At 42.3% G+C, this 20155-nt stretch overlaps 1 protein-coding gene across 5 annotated transcripts in view; it reads right to left on the reverse strand.

Annotated features, from left to right (window-relative positions):
• The window catches only part of COMMD1 (copper metabolism domain containing 1), a 129298-nt gene that overhangs the window by 80126 nt on the left and 29017 nt on the right, over positions 1–20155 (reverse strand). For 2 of the 5 annotated variants that reach the window (XM_024109073.3, XM_024109074.3), the window contains exon 2: positions 4463–4744. In XM_024109073.3, coding sequence (XP_023964841.2) covers positions 4463–4744 — 282 coding nt within the window. Of the gene's footprint in view, positions 1–265; positions 324–3190; positions 3266–4462; positions 4745–5809; positions 5951–20155 lie in introns of those variants that run through there. The other 3 variants (XM_065589749.1, XM_065589748.1, XM_065589750.1) reach the window with 3 other exon arrangements.

Here is a 20155-nt window from a genome sequence, read left to right on the forward strand (position 1 = left end):
GACCTCAGTGACAGGTATACATTGCAAGTGACTAATAAAGCATTTCTACTTTCAATAGTTTGCGGTTGATTTATAAGTACACATTTCCAATAATACGATTAACATTAACTGGATTTGTATATTGGATGGAACGTAAACAGCTCTAGGGAAAAGGGAGAATCTCCTATCGGAGGACACTCACCCAGACCAGAACATAAGTTTAAGTGTATATGGCACAGCTCCAAGGTTTAATAGAAAACCATAGTACAAAAATCAAAACATTTACCTTCTTATACCACTGAAAATGTATCCTCCCAAAAAAAGACTTCAGAGGAAAAAAACAGCTATGAAGAAATAACAGAGAGGGAGAATGAGATGAAGGTATAAGCAAAGGAGAAAAGCTACACCAAATTTGAAAATGGAGTCAATGAGGTGTAGAGATACAAGAAGACATTTTTAGATGCAGAAGATAAGAGGGATAAGGGTGTTAGAAAGCACAGCAGATTAAGCTTAGAAAGGAAAGAGAAAAGGCTGGTGATAGATGAGCAGAGAATGGCATGAGTAGATAGAGGAAAAAGTCAATGAAGTAGGCTGAAGCAAGGCAATTTTAGGACAGTTTTCAGTCAGCCCCTAACATGAATGGGGAGCCAGTGAAGCTGAGTATTGGGTGGTGCTGACTAACGTTTTTATGCTTCTTTGACAACCATATATAAAAAACAGGCAGCAGCAGCATGCTGAACATACAAGAGACACAAAATCTCAAAATACAGTATTCACTTGAGAAAAGGCCAAAATGCAAATCAAGAATACAGATGCCAACTTCCTGAAGTTAGAGGAGTTAGTATCTGTAGTAGTAGACCCAGCTCTCAACATTTTTAGCAATCTGGATGCCTAACTGGGAAGAAGGAGAGGGAAAAACAACTCATTTCCCCCATATTGTCAACAGTCCTTAAAGTGGTCTGAAAAAAAGCATGTGGGGATCTGTCATAATCTGGGAGCAACAGTTTTGGTAAAGTGTTTTACCAGAAAGAATGGACCCAAAGAGTGGACCCCCTTGGCGACCCAGCTCAATTTCCCCCCCTTTTTCCTGTGTCAGCCACCCCCTTGCAACACACCTCATTATAAGCACTGAATGTCACAGCTCCAAAGGACATCAATAACAACTATTTATGAGTTGTAACAATTTCTAGAAAATGGACATTTTAATTTTCAATCTCAACAATATGAGTAAAATAAAATCCAGCAGAAAACATTAATAAAATTAGCCAACACAGACTAAATGTTAAAGCTTGGTCTGTTTTTGCTACTGAACCAGTCCTGGAAGCATAGCAAGCTCTGCATATTAGTTCTTTAAAAAAACCTTTCAGACATAAGACAATTGATATTCGTTTAAATTCAGAGATGGCAAACCATAAAAAGTGATTCAAGTTATTGACACCTTTACACTTTAAAGCAGGGGATAACTGATATTGCATTGGAACATTCTATGTCCTGTTTAGTGGTTCTAATCAGCTGCAGACAGAGATCTACGAAGTATCTGTTTGACTGATTTTGAATTCTGCAAAGATGCACTTCCTACAGAGCTTTTCATTGCCTCTGTTTAAACAAATAAAATATTTAAGTTAATTTGTTACACATCAACACACACATATACCCCCTGCTATCAGGTGTCCAAATGAAAACAGTCTGTTCTGAATAATTTATTCCTGAGTCATCAGCTAGCTATCTTAAACAAATCCAAGAAAAGACCTTCAAAAGTTTTATCAAATATATCATGCATATTTTTACTTTTTTCCCCCTAAAGTCCTGGCTGTTAAATTACAGACTGGCACTAATACATGCATTTTCTTGATCACAGTAATAAAAGTACTACAGACTCCAAATTTACTCAAGAATAAACCCCACAGAGAGATCAATGAAAAAACTATAAAGCTATTGTGACCCTAAACCAAAGATTCAGTGAAGCAATATTTAAAAACATACAAATTTAACTCAAATGTTACCAGCTGATGAGAAACCTAATTAAGCAACGTGTGGTTGCTTATTCAATAAGAGCTAGATTCCAATATATTTATTCTAGGGCTGTCAAATTATTAAAAATATAATTGCAATAAATCACAAGATTAAAAATAATAGAACTGTGATTAATTGTGACTAATAGCACTAACAAACAATAACAGAATACCAATTTAAATTTATTATAAATATTTTTGGATGTTTCTCTACATTTTCAAATATATTGATTTCAATTACAACACAGAATACAAAGTGTACAGTGTTCACTTTCTTTTTTTACAGTACAAATAATATAAACAAAAGAAATAGTATTTTTCAGTTCACCTCTTACAAGTACTGTAGTACAATCTCTTTATTGTGAAAGTGCAACTTACAAATGTAGAATTATTATTATTGTTTTAAATAACTCCATTCAAAAACAAAACAATGTAAAACTTCAGAGCCTACAAGTGGAAGCATGAAGGGGCATACGAATGTTTAGCATATCTGGCAAGTAAATACCTTGCAACACCAGCTACAACAGTGCCACGCCCTTTGTTCTCACTTTCAGGTGGCATTGTAAATAAGAAACGGGCAGCATTATCTCCCGTAAATGTAAACCAACTTGTTTGTCTTGGCGATTAGCTGAACAAGAAGTAGGACCAAGTGGATTTACATGAGGTGAATTGAAAAATATTTCTTTTGTTTATCTTTTTTACAGTGCAAGTATTTGTAATAAAAATAATAATTTAAAGTGAGCACTGTACACTTTGTATTCTGTGTTGTAATTGAAATCAATGTATTCATACTGAATAGTCCCTTAACTCACTGAGTAGATCAGATTTTGGCCTTTATAAAGTAAATGAGAATTTGCTGGATGTACTTTAGAGAAAATGCTAGTTTAGAAATAGATTTCCACAATCCTCTGTCTTAAGCATATTTGAAATATGAAACGGACTTGCTAAGATAATTCAAGTGAGTCATGAATATTGTTAATAGAAATGGAATCCTTTTGCTGTGATTTTTTTTAAATAGAAATCAAATTTCTCAGAAATGCCTGTTACGTTTTCCCTTCCCAGGTCATGGTTCCTTTGCCTGCCTCCCTCTCAAGAATGACAGACTATAAAAGTATTTGTAAATTAGTTTGTTATTGAAGGAATCCAGTGAGGGGAAAAATTCCAACAAGGACTAATTATATACATACATACATACACACCTATATCTAGTGCCACTCTTTTTAATGGTCAGGGTTTTTTTCATTTGCTATTAATGGGATGCACTCATTTCTAACCTTAAAACATGGGAAAAAATGATAAGATTGGGTAGAAAATGTTAAAGCTCTTACATATTATAGTGCTGGGTCACTTTAGAAATGCATAGCTAGAGAATGTCCACTGTATTGAAAATGCACAAGAAATCTGGACACAAGATGAGGATCGAACAAACAGGCTGTCACATAAAATGCTATTCATTAAGCAAAGTAAATGCTGCTTCAGTAGGATTCTCATTCTCTCTGTTTGCACATCTTCCAGCCACATTCTGATCTCAGTTAGAACTAAGTCAGTGGATACTAAGGGCAGATGTAATGGGGTAGAAATTGACCTTGTATGCTTAGCATATACTTGGTTTTGCTTTAAAGTGATATTTGGATTTTTTTTTAATTTTGTACTAAACTGAGTGAATCATACTAACTATGCTGTTAAAATAAAAGATTCCAAGGTTTGCAAAAACATTGCAAAGGAAGAGATACCAAATCGAAAACCATTTCCTATCTAAAGAGAATAAAAATTCATAATGAGAAAACAGGTTATTTGGTTATCTAGGTAACTGAAATATAAATGTTTAAAAAGAGCTGCAGACTTAAAAATTGAGAATCCAAGCTCAAGTTTCCTGCAGTTGGGTGGAAGAAGTCATCTCTTTCAAATAGATTGTGACTACATAGAGTAGCAGTCACAATGACAAAACTGCAAATAGAACTTTATGATTGGTCTTTATTTTATGAAAACTATATTTCACGAGTCTAATCCTAAATTAAAAGCATCTGCAGATTTCCCCATAGTAAATATTGCCCATAGCAAACCTGGTGCCTTGTAGTTATATCCAATACTAGCATTTGTTTATAGTTAACAACAACATGCTATAGTTTTAGCATATTCTGCATATGGCAACAGAGAAAACTTTCAAAATAATTCTAGCATAAAAACCAGGAAGACTGAATGAGTGAGTGTTTGCGTTCTACACCTCAGGACACCCTGAACTGAAGTTAAAAAGGTTAGGAATTGGATTTGAGAGATCAATTCTGGACTATGTGGGGAAACCAGATTACACCAAAGAAGGTGAGCACAGGTGCAAGCACAGTGAGAAGTTGGGAGGTAACAAGTACAATGACTGGGTTTGCATGCATTCCATTAATCAAGAGGTAAAAGGTTTTAGTGTCTGAGTTTCCCAAGATCAGATCTTTTAAGTTTTAAAAACAAAGATAGCTCACCTGCCCATTTTTCCCCAGCTCCATTTCAACAATTGCAACAGGGGTGTTTATTTGATCGACGTGTCTTGACTGCGATTTCAAATCCACTCTCCAGTTCATGTTTTTCAAGGTGTTGTCCCACCTACTTTGATTTATCAGACTCTCTCGAATTTTTGTTCTGTGGTTTTTCCAAAATTTTGCAATGACTGCAGCCTGATCTGCTGTGATACCTCCCTGCTTTTTGGTTTGGGCAGTAAGAAAGGCCTCCAGCTGGTTCAAATCCATGTCTGCTGAAGCTACAGACTGGGGAGAAAAAAAAAAAGAAAGAAAAGCCTGCTTGAATGTATTTTTTCACAATCTAAACAATCTACAAAAAGAGCACATCCATACGTTTTCAAACTTTTATGAAAGTCATTTTGTACAAGAATATTGTGGGCAAATCTAGGAACCCTGCAAAAGCCATTCAGTTGACTGTTGTGTGCAACTTTCTCCCTATTAATTACCCCAAACTTTTACACCACATCATCTGGAGGGGCTTAGTCCCATAGGGAACAGTGGTGAAGAATTAGGTAGCACGTACAGAAACAGTGTGTTTGTGGAGGAAAGTTAGGGATAGTGGATGGGGGAGCGTGCAGTGTTTCCCCAATCAAGACAGACAGATGAAGAGAAACCCTGATTCACTAGAGTGCTCACATTACTGCCACAGTACTCTCAAAGCAGCTCAATCTCCACATCATAGGACAAGACATGGAGGTAGGTTTGCCCTCGTTTTGGAACCTGTCCTGCATCTTCAAAGTACCCAGTAAAAAACAAGGCAAGCTTTTCCATGTGTTCCTTATGTCCCAAAAATATTTCCACCTTCATTCCATGTAGTATTTAAAGGTATCCTCGTGTTAATGATTATGCACCTATGAACTAATTTTTAAACTTAACTAAGTATTATTCTGAAGTATCAGTGGATTCTGTTTCATATACTGTGTCTGTGTGCTACAAGGAAGCTCCATTTGGTTATTTAGTCCTCCTCTCAACACTGACAGAAACTACACTTGATAAACTGTCTCTGATAGATGTCAAATCTGACTTTTTCTCCAATGATGATGATTCTAGAGCCTCAATTTTTCATTGTCTAACTGGGGGGGGGGGGGGGGGGGGCATGGATCAGCGTTCACATCACACTCCGCGTCAGTACCAGGCCCAGGCCGGGGAAGCTAATGATCCAACCAGCAGACCAAATTTGGTGATGACTCCTGGTCATGTGCCACATGAGGCACATTGCGCATACATTAAGACGACGACTGTTCAGACTGCCATAGCGTTTTCTCCTAACATTTAACCTAAGTTTTCTTTTCTGCAACTTAAAACAGTTACCTTTTGTCTTGCCTTCAGTGACAAATGCATATAACTGATCCCTGTCTTCAAGATCATAGAATCAATTAGAGAATCATAAGACTGGAAGGGACCTCGAGAGATCATCTAGTCCAATCCCCTGTACTCATGTCAGGACTAAGTATTATCTGTATGGAGATAAAGGAGGGAGTGAGACAAGACTAAAAACCACTATCCTCAGTTTTTATCCTCTATTGATAGGTCTAATTTCCATGCCATTTTATTCTTGTTGCTCTACTATATACTCTAGGGGCAAAATCCTGGAAGGTGCTAAACACTGCTGATCCCACTGAAAATCCTTGGGAGTTGAGGTCTCTCAGCACCTTCCAGGATGAGACCTAATTTGTCCCTTTTAAAAACTGCACTACCCAAAACTGAACCAGTGCTCCTACTGGGGCCTATACAATGCGGAGAAGAAAGGAATAACGATCTTGTTCCCAAATTCTAATCCAGCTCAGATATTGGTAGTTTGTGTGGTTTTGGACAAGTCACAAACTATGCATCTCAGCTTCTCCATCGGTAAAGTGAGGATAATAATTATGTACCCGGGAGAGGTACTGCAAACTAGTTAATATTTTGTAAAGCCCTTTGAATAAGTATTAATTTTCCCTTCCTCTCACCCCCTTTTCATCCTTAATAGTCTGGGATCAGAGGATAAGAGGGAGGGAGGTGTTGCCAGATGCTGGGACTGACCAACAGAGGATGGATCACTTGGTAATTGCCCTGTTCTGTTCATTCCTCTGAAGCACCTGGAATTAGCCACTGTTGGAAGACAGGATACTGGGTTAAATGAACCGCTGGTCTGACTCAGTATGGCCATTCTTATGTTCTTATGCTGCTCAGGCAGGGTTCATTACTTTCTTACAGATTGGCTGGGTGTAGCAGTAGATGATTAAAAAAAATTAAACTAGATTGAAACTAACTAGACTGGCTGGCAAAAGAAATGAGAGGTTTATGTACAGCCCAATACAAGAAAGGGGGCACACATTATAAAAAGTTCTGGATAATGACAGCAGGATTCTGCTACCCACAACACATACAGCCAATAACAGTATATGCTTACATCTAAGTATATACACCACATACTCCATTGCGTGTGTATTTTTCAGAAGAAAAACAAGTTGTATCCATAATGGGATTCTGTTTTGCCTGCTAGAATAGAAAGCATTTTTTCTGAAGCTTTCACAATTTTCTTTAAAGAAGGCAACTATACCACAGAATTCTCAAACTGGCCTAGTTGCTACCTCTTGTGTGATTTAAAGGCTTTTAAAATGAAAAAAAAAAATGAAAAAACCCCTTCAATATGTCTAGTACACATCTCTAATACTTATTTCTCTAATGTGACCAATATTTGTGCAGACTTTGTTTGCTTTTATGGCAGAGATATTTATCTCAATTTACTCTAATGGTCCTGTAAGTGGAAAGAGAGTACCAGTCTTCATTTGCCAAAAGAAAAATTGGTTTCAAATGTCTTTTTTTTTTTTTGCATGCAGAAGACTGTCAGTTAACAGGAGTGTGAAATATTTTCTATCATTTTATCAATATGAAAAATATCCTGTCTGCGCATATATGTGTTACCAGTTATCTGACATTTGTGTAAGTTGTGGGGAAGAATGGAGTAGGCCGGGAAAAAACCTATATAAACTTGATTATAGCAACACAAATAAAGAGCAAGACCAACTTGAGATACAAGTTCATTCATTCAACTATGCATAAAATTGGCTCCTGTTCTATTCCTCCTCAGACGCAGTAACATACATTACTGTGCACTGAACAAAGCAGGAGTCTTGTGGGGAAAAAAACGACGTGATCATGTAATGAAAGACTGCATCCTAATGCATATGCATATGTGGGCTAAAGTAAGGTTGCGCAGGTAGCCTTAATTCTGGGATTTCCTCACCTTCCTCCCACCTTCCTTCCTCACCTTCCTCCCATACCCTCCCTCCCATCCAAGCTTCTGCCCCCCACCCCTGCATACGGCAACTCTCCCTGACCCCTGTACTTCACCTTTCTGCATTCCAGGCAGAGGACCATTAAGAGCACAGAAGGGAGTCTCCCTGCTCTCAGTTACTGTGTCTGGTGCCACAGCAGCTCATGGCAGTCAGGAGGCACAACTGCAGGGAAAGTCCTGCTCAGCCCCTGCTGCCCTGGAATGGAGCGTGTTCAGCATAGGTGGTGGATATAAAAGGCCTGGGGAGGTTAAGCCTCCCCTGGCGCAGCCACTGAGGACCCGCTCCCGGATGCCTGGACCATGGCAGCCCCGCCTGTGCTCCGTCTCTTCCCCTCCTCTCCACCCCCCTCACCAGATGTCCCCGTTGCTCACCACGTCCCTCCTCTCCTCCACCCCCATGAGGCCCCCCCAGCCGCAATGTCCCTAAGGACGGTGGGGGGCCTCGCAGTGGAGGGGGGTGGAGAAGAGGAGTAACATGGCGGGCACCTCACAAGGGACAGGGTGGAGAAGAGGAAAGATGTGAAGAGCAGTGGCGGGGGGGGGCGAGCGTGGAGGGGGTCTGGGGCAGAGCAGGGGTGGAGTGTGGGCGGGACTGTGGCGGAAGAGGCAGGGCCACAGGAGGAAGAGGTGGGACAGGGTGCTAGCCACCCAAAGGGGAAGCTTCACCTGCCGCCCATGATGTTCAGCTTATCTGTGGAGATGGTATTTGTGCAATCTGATTGACACACATGAGCGGATCTAACACCGGAGCTGTGTGGAGAACATGAAATGCAATTACCCAAGAATTCCAATATTTCAAAAGTTGGGTTTGCTCCAGTTTGGAATAAAAACCAAACCAGCTCTATTTAACATGCTCCGTGCAGATGAACTCTTCAGAGAATTTAGCCGCTAAACTAACAAAACTATTGAGCAGGTACAAACAGATTTTTCAAAGGTTTATAACTTGACCAAATTTGGGCAGATTTTCATGCAGATAGCAAGAAACATATCACCGCTACCAGGGAGACTCCACTCTCTAACTCTGAGTTCCTGCTCCAAGGCATGGAGGGGTTAGACCAGGGGTGGCCAACCTGAGCCTGAGAAGGAGCCAGAATTTACCAATGAGTCACAGCAATATGTCATCAGCCCCCCATCAGCTTCCCCCCGTTGCTTCCAGCGCCTCCCACCCACCAGCAGCCCTGCCAATCAGCTCCTCTCCCTTCCTCCCCGCACCTCCCGATCAGCTGTTTCGTGGTGTGCAGGAGGCTCTGGGGGGAGGGGGAGGAACGAGGGCATGGCAGGCTCAGGGGAGGGTGCGGGAAGGGGTGGAGTGGAGTGGGGGCCAGGCCTGTGGCAGAGCCAGAAGTTGAGCAGTGAGCACCTCCCGGCACATTGGAAAGTTGGCGCCTGTAGCTCCAGCCCCAGCGTCGGTGCCTATACAAGGAGCCGCATATTAACTTCTGAAGAGCCGCATGTGGCTCCGGAGCCACAGGTTGGCCACCCCTGGGCTAGACCTTCTCAACAAAACCATTGTAGGTAGGTAGGTAGGTAGGTAGGTAGATAAAAACATTTCCCCCAACCTGGTTCTCTGAAATGACCCAACTGCTTTAGATTAAACTTCTCCCCTACCACCCTGTCTCTTCCCCCATCAAAAAGAAAAAAGAAAAGAGAATTATATTTTGGTTTGAGACAAGAAGACAGCTGGAAGTTCCAAAGAACCTGGCTCAGCAATTAAGGTGGCTGACAAGCCTTTGTTTTCTGTGGCATATGAATTGTTCCTGCTACTTGTGCAATCCATTCTTTAAATATCCACAAACAATTTCATTGTCACTTCATTACCTACAGAGGAATGACAGTGGTTCAATTCTTGATCACTTTATTAAGTCTGAGTCAATGTTTTAATTTAAATTTGCTTCAAGACATGATTCTATTCATACTGCATGCAGCATCATTAACATTTATTTAAATTATGGAGCTCTTACAGCAACCATTCTTAACAATGCCCATTCAGTAATCAACCAGAATACGGAAGTACACTGAATACTCTTTTTTGCAGTGTCTATGGACTAATCTTAATTTAGGTTAGACGGTTTTAATTTTTAAACTAAAGATATCATCTTCATCCCTGATTGTGCAGTTTCCCCTCACCCTCTCGTGTTTTGGGACTTATGATGATCATATAAGGTTCTGCTTATACCAGGATATTGACTAGTTGCTACCAACCTTCACCAACGGGTCCCCCCCCCAAAACCAGTGATAAAAATGGCCTCACTGCCACCAAAAACAGTACAAACTCATTTCAGCAACATTACAGGAAATGTTCTTGAGACTCAGTGGTGCTGAAGAATGCTTTCTTGCATTGGCTCTAGCAGTTAATTTTCAGTACTGGTTCAGGAGGATGCACTACTAATTACAGTCAATTTCCTAGTGTAGATGGAGCTTAAAATGGAAGGAAGGTCAGGTTACCTTTCTCTAAAAGCATCAGGCAAGATATCGGACTTGATGATGAGGGTGTTCCAAAATGACACATCCTGGGTTCAGAGAATTAAAGATGACAAGCAAAGGGAGAGGTAGGTGGAAGGGATCGGAGTGGCTACACCTCTTTTGATTATTAATGGAGTAAAGAAAACCAAAACGTTTCTCAAAAAAAGAAAAAAGAGTAGGGAGTGGGAAGGAGACTGAGGTGTGAGCTTGAGTTTCTGTTTTGTTTTTTTAAACACATTCCCAAAAAGAAATTAGGGATTCAATTTGAGAAGGAAGAAACACAAACTGCTGAAAACTAAAAACCACTGTTCATTTACAACAGCGAATGATAACAGATATTCAAGCATATGTCCACTCAACAAATGTCCACTCAAAAATCATACATCATTAATCATGGAGTCTTTGGAGTAGGTGTTTATTCTTCCAATGGAATATCCTTTACAGAACTGACGTGTTTTAAAAAAACTATGCTCACTTTGCCAGTACTTCTTGCCAGGTTACACAATGGAATTAGACAAGTCTATACTTATACAGGGTCTTTCATACTCCAGGGAACCCAAAGTGAATTATATTAGCAAGTTTGAGGGGTTTTGCACAAGTGTAACTCCACTGAGTTTAACAGACTTATTACTGATTTATTCCAGAATGAGATCAGAATGAGGTCCTTTAATTGTAAACTATATTTAAAGATAATGACTGAACATAATCACAGAAACACTTTGACCCTTCTAACTGACAGGCAGTAACATAATCTAGTGGATAATATACTGGAATAGAAATCAGGAGAGCTAAGCTCCATTTCTAGTCGTGTTATTCCTTGACTTTAGCAAAGCTTTTGATACGGTCTCCCACAGTATTCTTGCCAACAAGTTAAAGAAGTATGGGCTTGATGAATGGACTATAAGGTGGATAGAAAGCTGGCTAGATCGTTGGGCTCAACAGGTAGTGATCAATGGCTCCTTGTCTAGTTTGCTTGGGCAGCCGGTATCAAGCAGAGTGCCCCAAGGGTCGGTCCTGGGGCCAGTATTAGAGGATTGGGCCAAAAGTAATCTGATGAGGTTCAACAAGGATAAGTGCAGAGTCCTGCACTTAGGATGGAAGAATCCCATGCACCACTACAGACTAGGGACCGAGTGGCTAGGCAGCAGTTCTGCAGAAAAGGACCTAGGGGTTACAGTGGACGAGAAGCTGGATATGAGTCAAGAGTGTGCCCTTGTTGCCAAGAAGGCGAACAGCATTTTGGACTGTATAAGTAGGAGCATTGCCAGCAGATCAGAGCGGTGTGTGCTCTGAGTCCACAGGTGCTGTGGGCAGAGATTACAGCAGCCATGAGCCAAGCAGCAGCAGCAGACAGAATGAAGATGGCTGCATGTGGAAGCTGTGGTATGTATATGGTCCTGGCAGGGGAGCTGGAACACAGGTATGTGTGTATGAAGTGTCGCCTGATAGTGTTACTGGAGGAAAAGATTAAGGGGCTGGAGATGCAGGTAGAGACCCTGGTGGAGTTTAGGCGGGGGTTTGAGCAGCTGATGGAGGACAGGCAAGGGGGGACTGAAGGAGAATGCCCTATGGTGGAGGTAGAGGCAGAGGCAGAGGACGGTGAGAGGGGAATGGAAGGGGGAGAACATGGGAGGTGGAAGCATGTGACTGTGAGAAGCAGGCCAAGGAAAAGAAGGGCCAGTGAGGGGGGAATAGAACTCAGGAATAGGTTCGAGTGTCTAGATAGCGAGGTGGAGGGACAGCAGGTGGCGACTGAAGGTGGGAGGGTGAGGAAGAAGAGAAGAGCTGCTAGTCCAAGAGAGAGAGGGGAGGAGTTGATGGAGACAGCACCAATTCTGGGCCTCGGGAGGATTCAGGAAGGCATAAGGGGGAGCATAAGGGAAGATAGGAACAGGCACAGGTCAGGACTAGAGGGATCGGAGACTAGATTACTAGATCGCACTGTTGCCAGGCGACGGCAGGTGTATGTAATTGGAGACTCTTTACTGAGGAGATTGGATAGGCCTGTGACCAGGGCGGACCCGGAGAACAGAAGGGTGTGCTGTCTACCGGGCGCAAAGATACGCGATGTGGACCTGCGGTTGAAAAGGATCCTAAAAGGAGCAGGTAAGAACCCCTTGATAATCCTTCATGTAGGAACGAATGACACGGCTAGGTTCTCTTTAGAGAGGATCAAGGGAGATTATGCCAGGCTGGGGAAGACGCTCAAGGAGATAGAGGCTCAGATTATCTTTAGTGGGATTCTGCCTGTTCCGAGGGAAGGGCAGCAAAGGGCTGATAGAATTGTGAGAATAAATAGTTGGCTAAGGGAGTGGTGCTATAAGGAGGGCTTTGGGATGTATGGCCACTGGGAGGCTTTCGGGGACAGACACCTGTTCTCGAGGGATGGGCTTCACCTGAGTAGGGAAGGAAATAGACTTCTGGGAGGGAGGCTGGCTCATCTTATCAAAAGAGCTTTAAACTAGGAAGTTTGGGGAGACGGTTGGGAGATGCACAGTTAATCTCCACGCCAGATTCCAGTATGGAGAAGGTGAGTAAAATGAGAGGAGACATAGCTGGGGAGATGAGATTGGACATAGGAAGGACAGGGGGGATGGACACAAGGAGGCCCGCAACATATAATGCTCCTAATGGGAGAGAGGCTAAACGACAAACATTAGGGTGTCTATACACCAATGCCAGAAGCCTAGGTAATAAAATGGAGGAATTGGAGCTCTTGGTCCAAAAGCTGAAACCAGATATCGTAGGAATAACTGAAACGTGGTGGAATGGCAGTCACGACTGGAACACAGGTATGGAGGGGTATGCGCTGTATAGGGAAGACCGGAACAAAGGTAAAGGTGGGGGGGTGGCATTGTATGTCAATAGTGAAATAAGCTGTAAAGAAATAATAGTTGATGGATTAGACAACACAGAGTCCGTCTGGGCAATACTCACACTGGGTAATAGGACTACAAGAGCCTCTCCGGGGATAGTGCTTGGAGTGTGGTATAGACCGCCGGGATCGACCCAGGATATGGATAAGGAACTATTTAATGTGCTTAGAGAAGTAATTACTAATAGAAACTGTGTAATTATGGGGGACTTTAACTTCCCGGAAATAGATTGGGGAACAAACGCTAGTAGCAATAATAGGGCTCAGATGTTCCTAGATGTGCTTGCTGATCAATTCCTCCAGCAAGTGGTAGCTGAACCGACGAGGGGGGAGGCCATTTTAGATTTGATTCTGGTAAGTAGTGAGGACCTCGTTGAGGAAGTGGTAGTAGGGGACAATTTGGGCTCCAGTGATCATGAGCTAATTCGGTTTAAAATACAGGGAAGGAGTAACAGAATTAAGTCAAAGACTAGGGTTTATAATTTTAAAAAGGCCAATTTTAACAAATTAAGGGGACTGGTAAGGGAAGTGGATTGGGCAAACGTATTAATGGATTTAAAGGCAGAAGAAGCCTGGGATTACTTTAAGTTAAAGATGCATGAGCTGTCGGAGGCCTGTATTCCAATAAAGGGAAAAAGATTACTAAGCAAGAGATTTAGACCGAGCTGGATGAGCGACCGACTCAAAGGGGCGATTAGGAAAAAACAGAAAGCGTACAAAGAGTGGAAGAGGGGAGGGATCAGTAAGGAAATGTACCTAAGTGAAGTCAGAGAATGTAGAGATAGAGTGAGAAAGGCCAAAGGCTGTGTAGAGTTGGACCTAGCGAGGGGAATTAAAAGCAATAGTAAGAGGTTTTACAGCCACATAAATAGGAAGAAAGCAAAGAAAGAAGAAGTGGGACCGCTGAAGACTATTGCCGGAGAGGAGATTAAAGACAATCTAGGCATGGCGCAATATCTCAATGAATATTTTGCATCGGTGTTTAATGAGGCCAATGAAGGGATTAGGGATACTAGCACCACTACAGAGGGGCATTCAGAATGGGGGATTACCGTATCCGAGGTAGAAACAAAACTTGATCACCTTAATGGGGCTAAGTCGGGAGGACCGGACGATCTTCATCCGAGAATATTGAAGGAATTGGCGCGGGAAATAGCAGGCCCGCTAGCGATAATATTTAATGAATCTGTAAACTCGGGGGTGGTCCCGTTAGACTGGAGAATAGCTAATGTGGTTCCTATTTTCAAGAAAGGGAAAAAAAGTGATCCGGGTAACTACAGGCCTGTTAGTTTAACATCTGTAGTGTGCAAGGTGTTAGAGAAAATTCTGAAAGAGAAACTAGTTGAGGACCTGGAGGTTAGTGGCAATTGCGATAAATTACAACATGGTTTTACGAAGGGCAGATCGTGCCAAACGAATCTGATCTCCTTCTTTGAGAAAGTAACGGATTTATTAGATAAGGGGAATGCGGTGGACCTAATATACCTGGATTTCAGTAAAGCGTTTGATACTGTACCCCATGAGGAATTATTGGTTAAACTGAAAAACATGGGGATCGATATGAAAATCCAGAGGTGGATAAGGAATTGGTTAATGGGGAGAATGCAGCGGGTCGTATTAAAGGGTGAACTGTCAGGTTGGAGGGAGGTTACTAGTGGAGTGCCTCAAGGTTCGGTTTTGGGACCCATTTTATTTAATCTATTTATAACTGACCTCGGAACCGATTGCAAGAGTGGGCTGATAAAGTTTGCGGATGATACGAAGGTGGGAGGCGTTGCAAATTCGGAGGAGGATAGGGATATCCTGCAGGGAGACTTGAATGAGCTTGTGAATTGGAGTATCAGAAATAGGATGAAATTTAATAGTGAAAAGTGTAAGGTGATGCATTTGGGGATGACTAATAACAATTTTAGTTACAAGATGGGGACGCATTGGTTAGAAGTAACGGAAGAGGAGAAGGACCTAGGGGTCCTTGTAGACCGCAGGATGACTATGAGTCGACAATGTGACGTGGCGGTGAAAAAAGCCAATGCTGTCTTGGGATGCATTAGGCGAGGTATATCTAGTAGGGATAAGGAGGTCCTGCTTCCGTTGTACAAGGCACTGGTGAGACCTCATTTGGAATACTGTGTGCAGTTCTGGTCTCCCATGTTTAAAAAAGATGAACTCAAACTGGAACGGGTGCAGAGAAGGGCCACTAGGATGATCAGAGGAATGGAAAACCTGTCGTATGAAAGGAGACTAGAGGAGCTTGGGTTGTTTAGTCTGACAAAGCGAAGGCTGAGAGGGGATATGATTGCTATCTTTAAATATATTAGAGGGATTAATACAAGGGAGGGAGAAGAATTATTCCAGCTTAGTACTAACGTAGATACGAGAACGAATGGATATAAACTGGCCGTGGGGAAGTTCAGGCTTGAAATTAGACGAAGGTTTCTGACCGTCAGAGGGGTGAAATATTGGAACGGCCTTCCGAGGGAAACGGTGGGGGCGAGGGACCTGTCTGGTTTTAAGATTAAGTTAGATAAGTTTATGGAGGGAATGGTTTAATGGTAAAACATAGTAGTCAAGGAAAACCAAGCAATGGTAGGTAAATAGCATAATGGCTAAAAGGGGTCAGGATGGAGACTCTTGCCTATATGCTCGGGGTCTTACTGATCGCCATATTTGGGGTCGGGAAGGAATTTTCCTCCAGGGCAGATTGGCTGAGCCTCTGGAGGTTTTTCGCCTTCCTCCGCAGCATGGGGCAGGGATCTCTAACAGGAGGGTCTCTGCCGATTGAGGTCACTAATAACAGGATTGGGGACTTCAGCAGCAGAGTCCAGGGAAGGGGTAGGGAAGGTTTTATGGCCTGCAGCATGCAGGGGGTCAGACCAGATGATCATAATGGTCCCTTCTGACCTTAAAGTCTATGAGTCTATGAGATCGAAGGACGTGATCATTCCCCTCTATTCGGCATTGGTGATGCCTCATCTGGAGTATTGTGTCCAGTTTTGGGCCCCACACTACAAAAAGATGTGGAAAAATTGGAAAGAGTCCAGCGGAGGGCAACAAAAATTATTAGGGGGCTGGAGCATATGACTTATGAGGAGAGGCTGAGGGAACTGGGATTATTTCGTCTGCAGAAGAGAAGAATGAGGGGGGATTAGATAGCTGCTTTCAACTACCTGAAAGGGGGTTCCAAAGAGGATGGATCTAGGCTGTTCTCAGTGGTACCAAATGACAGAACAAGGAGCAATGGTCTCAAGTTGCAATGGAGGAGATCTAGGTTGGATATTAGGAAACACTATTTCACTAGGAGGGTGGTAAAGCACTGGAATGGGTTACCTAGGGAGGTGGTGGAATCTCCTTCCATAGAGGTTTTTAAGGTCAGGCTTGACAAAGTCCTGGCCGGGATGATTTAGTTGGGGATTGGTCCTGCTTTGTGCAGGGGTTGAACTAGATGACCTCCTGAGGTCCCTTCCACCCCTGATATTCTATGATTCTGGCTCTACTGTATGACCTTGGGCAAGTCACTTTACCTATTTGTGCCTCTGTTTCTCATTTCCCCTTCCAGCTTTTTGTCTGTCTTGTCTATTTCAATTGAAAGCTCCTGGAGGCAGGATATGTCTTCTTAACATGTTTGGTCAGCACCTAGATAATGCAGTCCCCCCGCTCAGACGGGGTATGTAGATGCTATAAATACAAATGCAAACAATAACAAAGTCAGAAAATATTTTTTATTTTGACTAAGTAGAATTTTAGAGCTCATAGAAGCAAGAGTCCAAAATCCTGCTCATACTACAAAAATGCTACTAAATTACAACACAGCAATAATCAATATGGTCAAAACACTATTTAGTGTGGCAGGAGGCTATGATTTTCAAAGCCACGTAATGCATTTAGTCACACAACTTCCATTAGTTTCTGAATTTACTGTGATTAAAGAACACCCTACACTGCAAGGCCACACTGCTTTAACTTGTCAGGCACCACCATGTTGTAACTGGGTCCCGCAACACAATGGCTTTTTCTCATGGAGATGGGACCTATTGCAGTATCTTGACCTTGATACAGGCAAGCACTGTGCAAACTTTGCCCACATAGCCTCATCAATGGCTCTACACTGACCGAGCGTACTCCTGCCTACCAGGGGCCTCTGTTGAGCAGACACTTTTTGCAGTTCTGTGATAAATGAGGAATAAGATAAAACTAAGTCACGTGAAAAATATTTATCCTGGCTCTGAACTCCAATTTCTGGGGTTAAAACACTCAGCGTGCTGCTGACCCTGCGCATGGACTAGGTTTACATAAAATACTTACTATTCCAATAGAAACGATGTTTTTATTATTAAACCACCAGCATGAGGGCAGGAAAGAAGTCCGTTAACAATGGGCTAAATCATACTCATTTTATTCATGTGAGTAATCTCATTTAAACTTGCATGACTATTTACCTAAGCAAGTAAGAAGAGCAAGATCTGACGAATGTATTACAATGGCATTCCCATTCTGCCATTGTTTTGTGAGCAGATTATGCAAATTTTCACAGGTGCAGTGACCTTCTGCTACAGATTTTAAAATGTAAATTATATTAAAATCAGATGTTTTAAATATAAATTGTTTATAGAAAGCATTTGCACTATATTATGAGAATTCAAATTCCTGTCCTGGCTAGGTTTCTTTCTAGAGAACAAACAATTGTATACTAACAATAACAAATAGTTTCTTCATAGTTTTTTTCCTTTAATTCATCTTCAGCATATTTCCATTAACTCTTAAAATAAATCAGCCAATAAAAATGTTACTTCAAATACCATTTCCTTAATGGAATATATTTGATAATCTGGAGAGGTTGGAATTTGTCTAATTTTCATTAGAACCACGAGACATGTGCTCTGGTATGCACAGCAGGAAATACAGATTTAAATTCATTATCTTTTCTGAGAAATAGAGTCTGACAAGCATGTAATAACAACAAAAAACAATTGGTAAAATCCAGTGGGAAAACACCCTTAGTTTCCAGAAACAAAACTTTACTTGTCAACAGTTATGGCAGGGTTCCAAGAATTTGCCATGGCAAGACCTGCAGGCATTGTCTTTAACTAACCCTCAAAACTGCAGATTGCTGCCAGTTTTTAGCACAATGAAATCAAAGGCACATAGAAACAAAAACAATTCAGTACCATGTACTATATTAATAACTTGCCTCATTGGATTTCTTGTTGGCAAGGGTGGGAGGTGGTTGTTTTGTCACAAATAGTTTAATGATGATTCTCCTAGAAATATAACCTTTAAAAACTTTTTAAGGCATCATAAATTCAGCACATGCTGGGAGAGCATGACCAAATTCAGAGATAAGTAACTAGATGCAGCTCCATACCCTTTAATGGAGCTGCACCAACTCACATTAGCTCTGAATGTGGCCCAGTATGTCAAAATACTTCCATACTACTACATACAGTTAATCCCTTTAATATTAAGCAATTACACATCTCCTTCATTAAGTTTTTTGAAATAGGATATTTGTTGGATTTAGAGCCAACACTGGACCAAGCCGTGCCTTCATTTAGGGCATGCAGTCTCAATACTACTTGTGTCTGTACTACATGTGGGGGGAAAGCAGGAGAATTAGCTGTAGGATCCAGCTAGTCTTCACTATCCTTCTGCACAGTCAAACCAGGTGCCCAGCACTGTCATATATGTTCTGGCGTCAACAGGAGTGTCAGTCAGGAGAAATATCACAGGATTTCTCCATATGCAGATATCTTCTCTCATCTCTCCAATCCTGTATTTCCACCCCAGATTCTCTCCCACGGTTGCTAATACATTCATTACATTGAGCTGTTTCCCATAGATGTGCTCTGAATGTTAGTCAAGTTCATTTTCCCAAGTTTCCCACGATACAGAGGCGGTTTTCAAATATTTGGCAGGTTGTGCCTCATGTAAATTATTTATTTGAGCGTAACAGCTTTCTTAAGAGAGTCAGCATTAAGGCAAATTAGATGCAATGGCCTGTCCATCCCCTTTTTCTTACCTTGTGAATGTGGCAAATGACCCCCTGAATAAAAAGCGAACATCTTATTCAGAAATCACAACACACTTAATCAACCTAGTAGGTTTTTAACCTGTTCTCTTGTTTTTTTAATCCATTGGGGGTATTACAATTAAAGGTTTACTTTATTCTATTTCTACAGTAGCTCACAAAATTGTTTTGATTTGGCCCCTTACTGAGCTGTGATTCATGTTTAAAAGTGAAAAGAAAAGGCGTTTATTTGCAGGGAAGAACGGATTTTTTAGATAACTACAATGAAATACATGTCAGGTTTGCCACCAGTAAATTCAAAAGGGATATCATCACTTAATGCTCAGAAGTTTTTCTAGAGAATAAGATTGTTTGGAATCTTTTTTTTTTATCCTGATTTATACAGCTATTTGATCATGGAAAGAGAGATTGCCCTGGTTACATCACTGGATATTCAATGGATGTGTGCGCGCAAATTTTTTTTCTTCAAGTTGTTCTGGTTTCTTTAACCTTCCAAAAGAAGAGGTTACATAGGCTGCAGAGCAGCAAGGTGGATAACTAACTTCTGTTAACTACCAAGATCTGTAAGCATTTCTGAAATTTCAGACAAAAATAGCCCCATTACACCTTTCCTGCCTTTCTAATCGTCAGGGCCGGCTCTGGCTTTTATGCCGCCCCAGGCAAAAAAGCCGTGGGCTGCCCCCCCCCCCGCGGGGGGACGGAGGGGGGAGGGCGGCCGGAGCCCCCGGGGGGAGGGCGGCCGGAGCCCCCGGGGGGAGGGCGGCGAGCCCCGGCGGGGGCTCCGCTCTCCCCCTGGCGGCCGGGGGGAGGGCGGCAGGAGCCCTGGGAGGAGGGCGGTGAGCCCCGGCGGAGGCTCCGCTCTCCCCCCGGCGGCCAGAGCGCAGGGAGCAGGGCGCCGGGGGGAGGTCCGCGAGCCCGGCCGTGGCCCCGCTCTCCCCGGGGGCCGGAGCGCCGCGCCGCCCCCCTCCAGGTGCCGCCCCAAGCACGAGCTTGGTAGGCTGGTGCCTGGAGCCG

This window comes from Chrysemys picta, chromosome 3 (genome assembly GCF_011386835.1).
Source record: "Chrysemys picta bellii isolate R12L10 chromosome 3, ASM1138683v2, whole genome shotgun sequence".
Taxonomy (NCBI): Eukaryota; Metazoa; Chordata; order Testudines; family Emydidae; genus Chrysemys; species Chrysemys picta.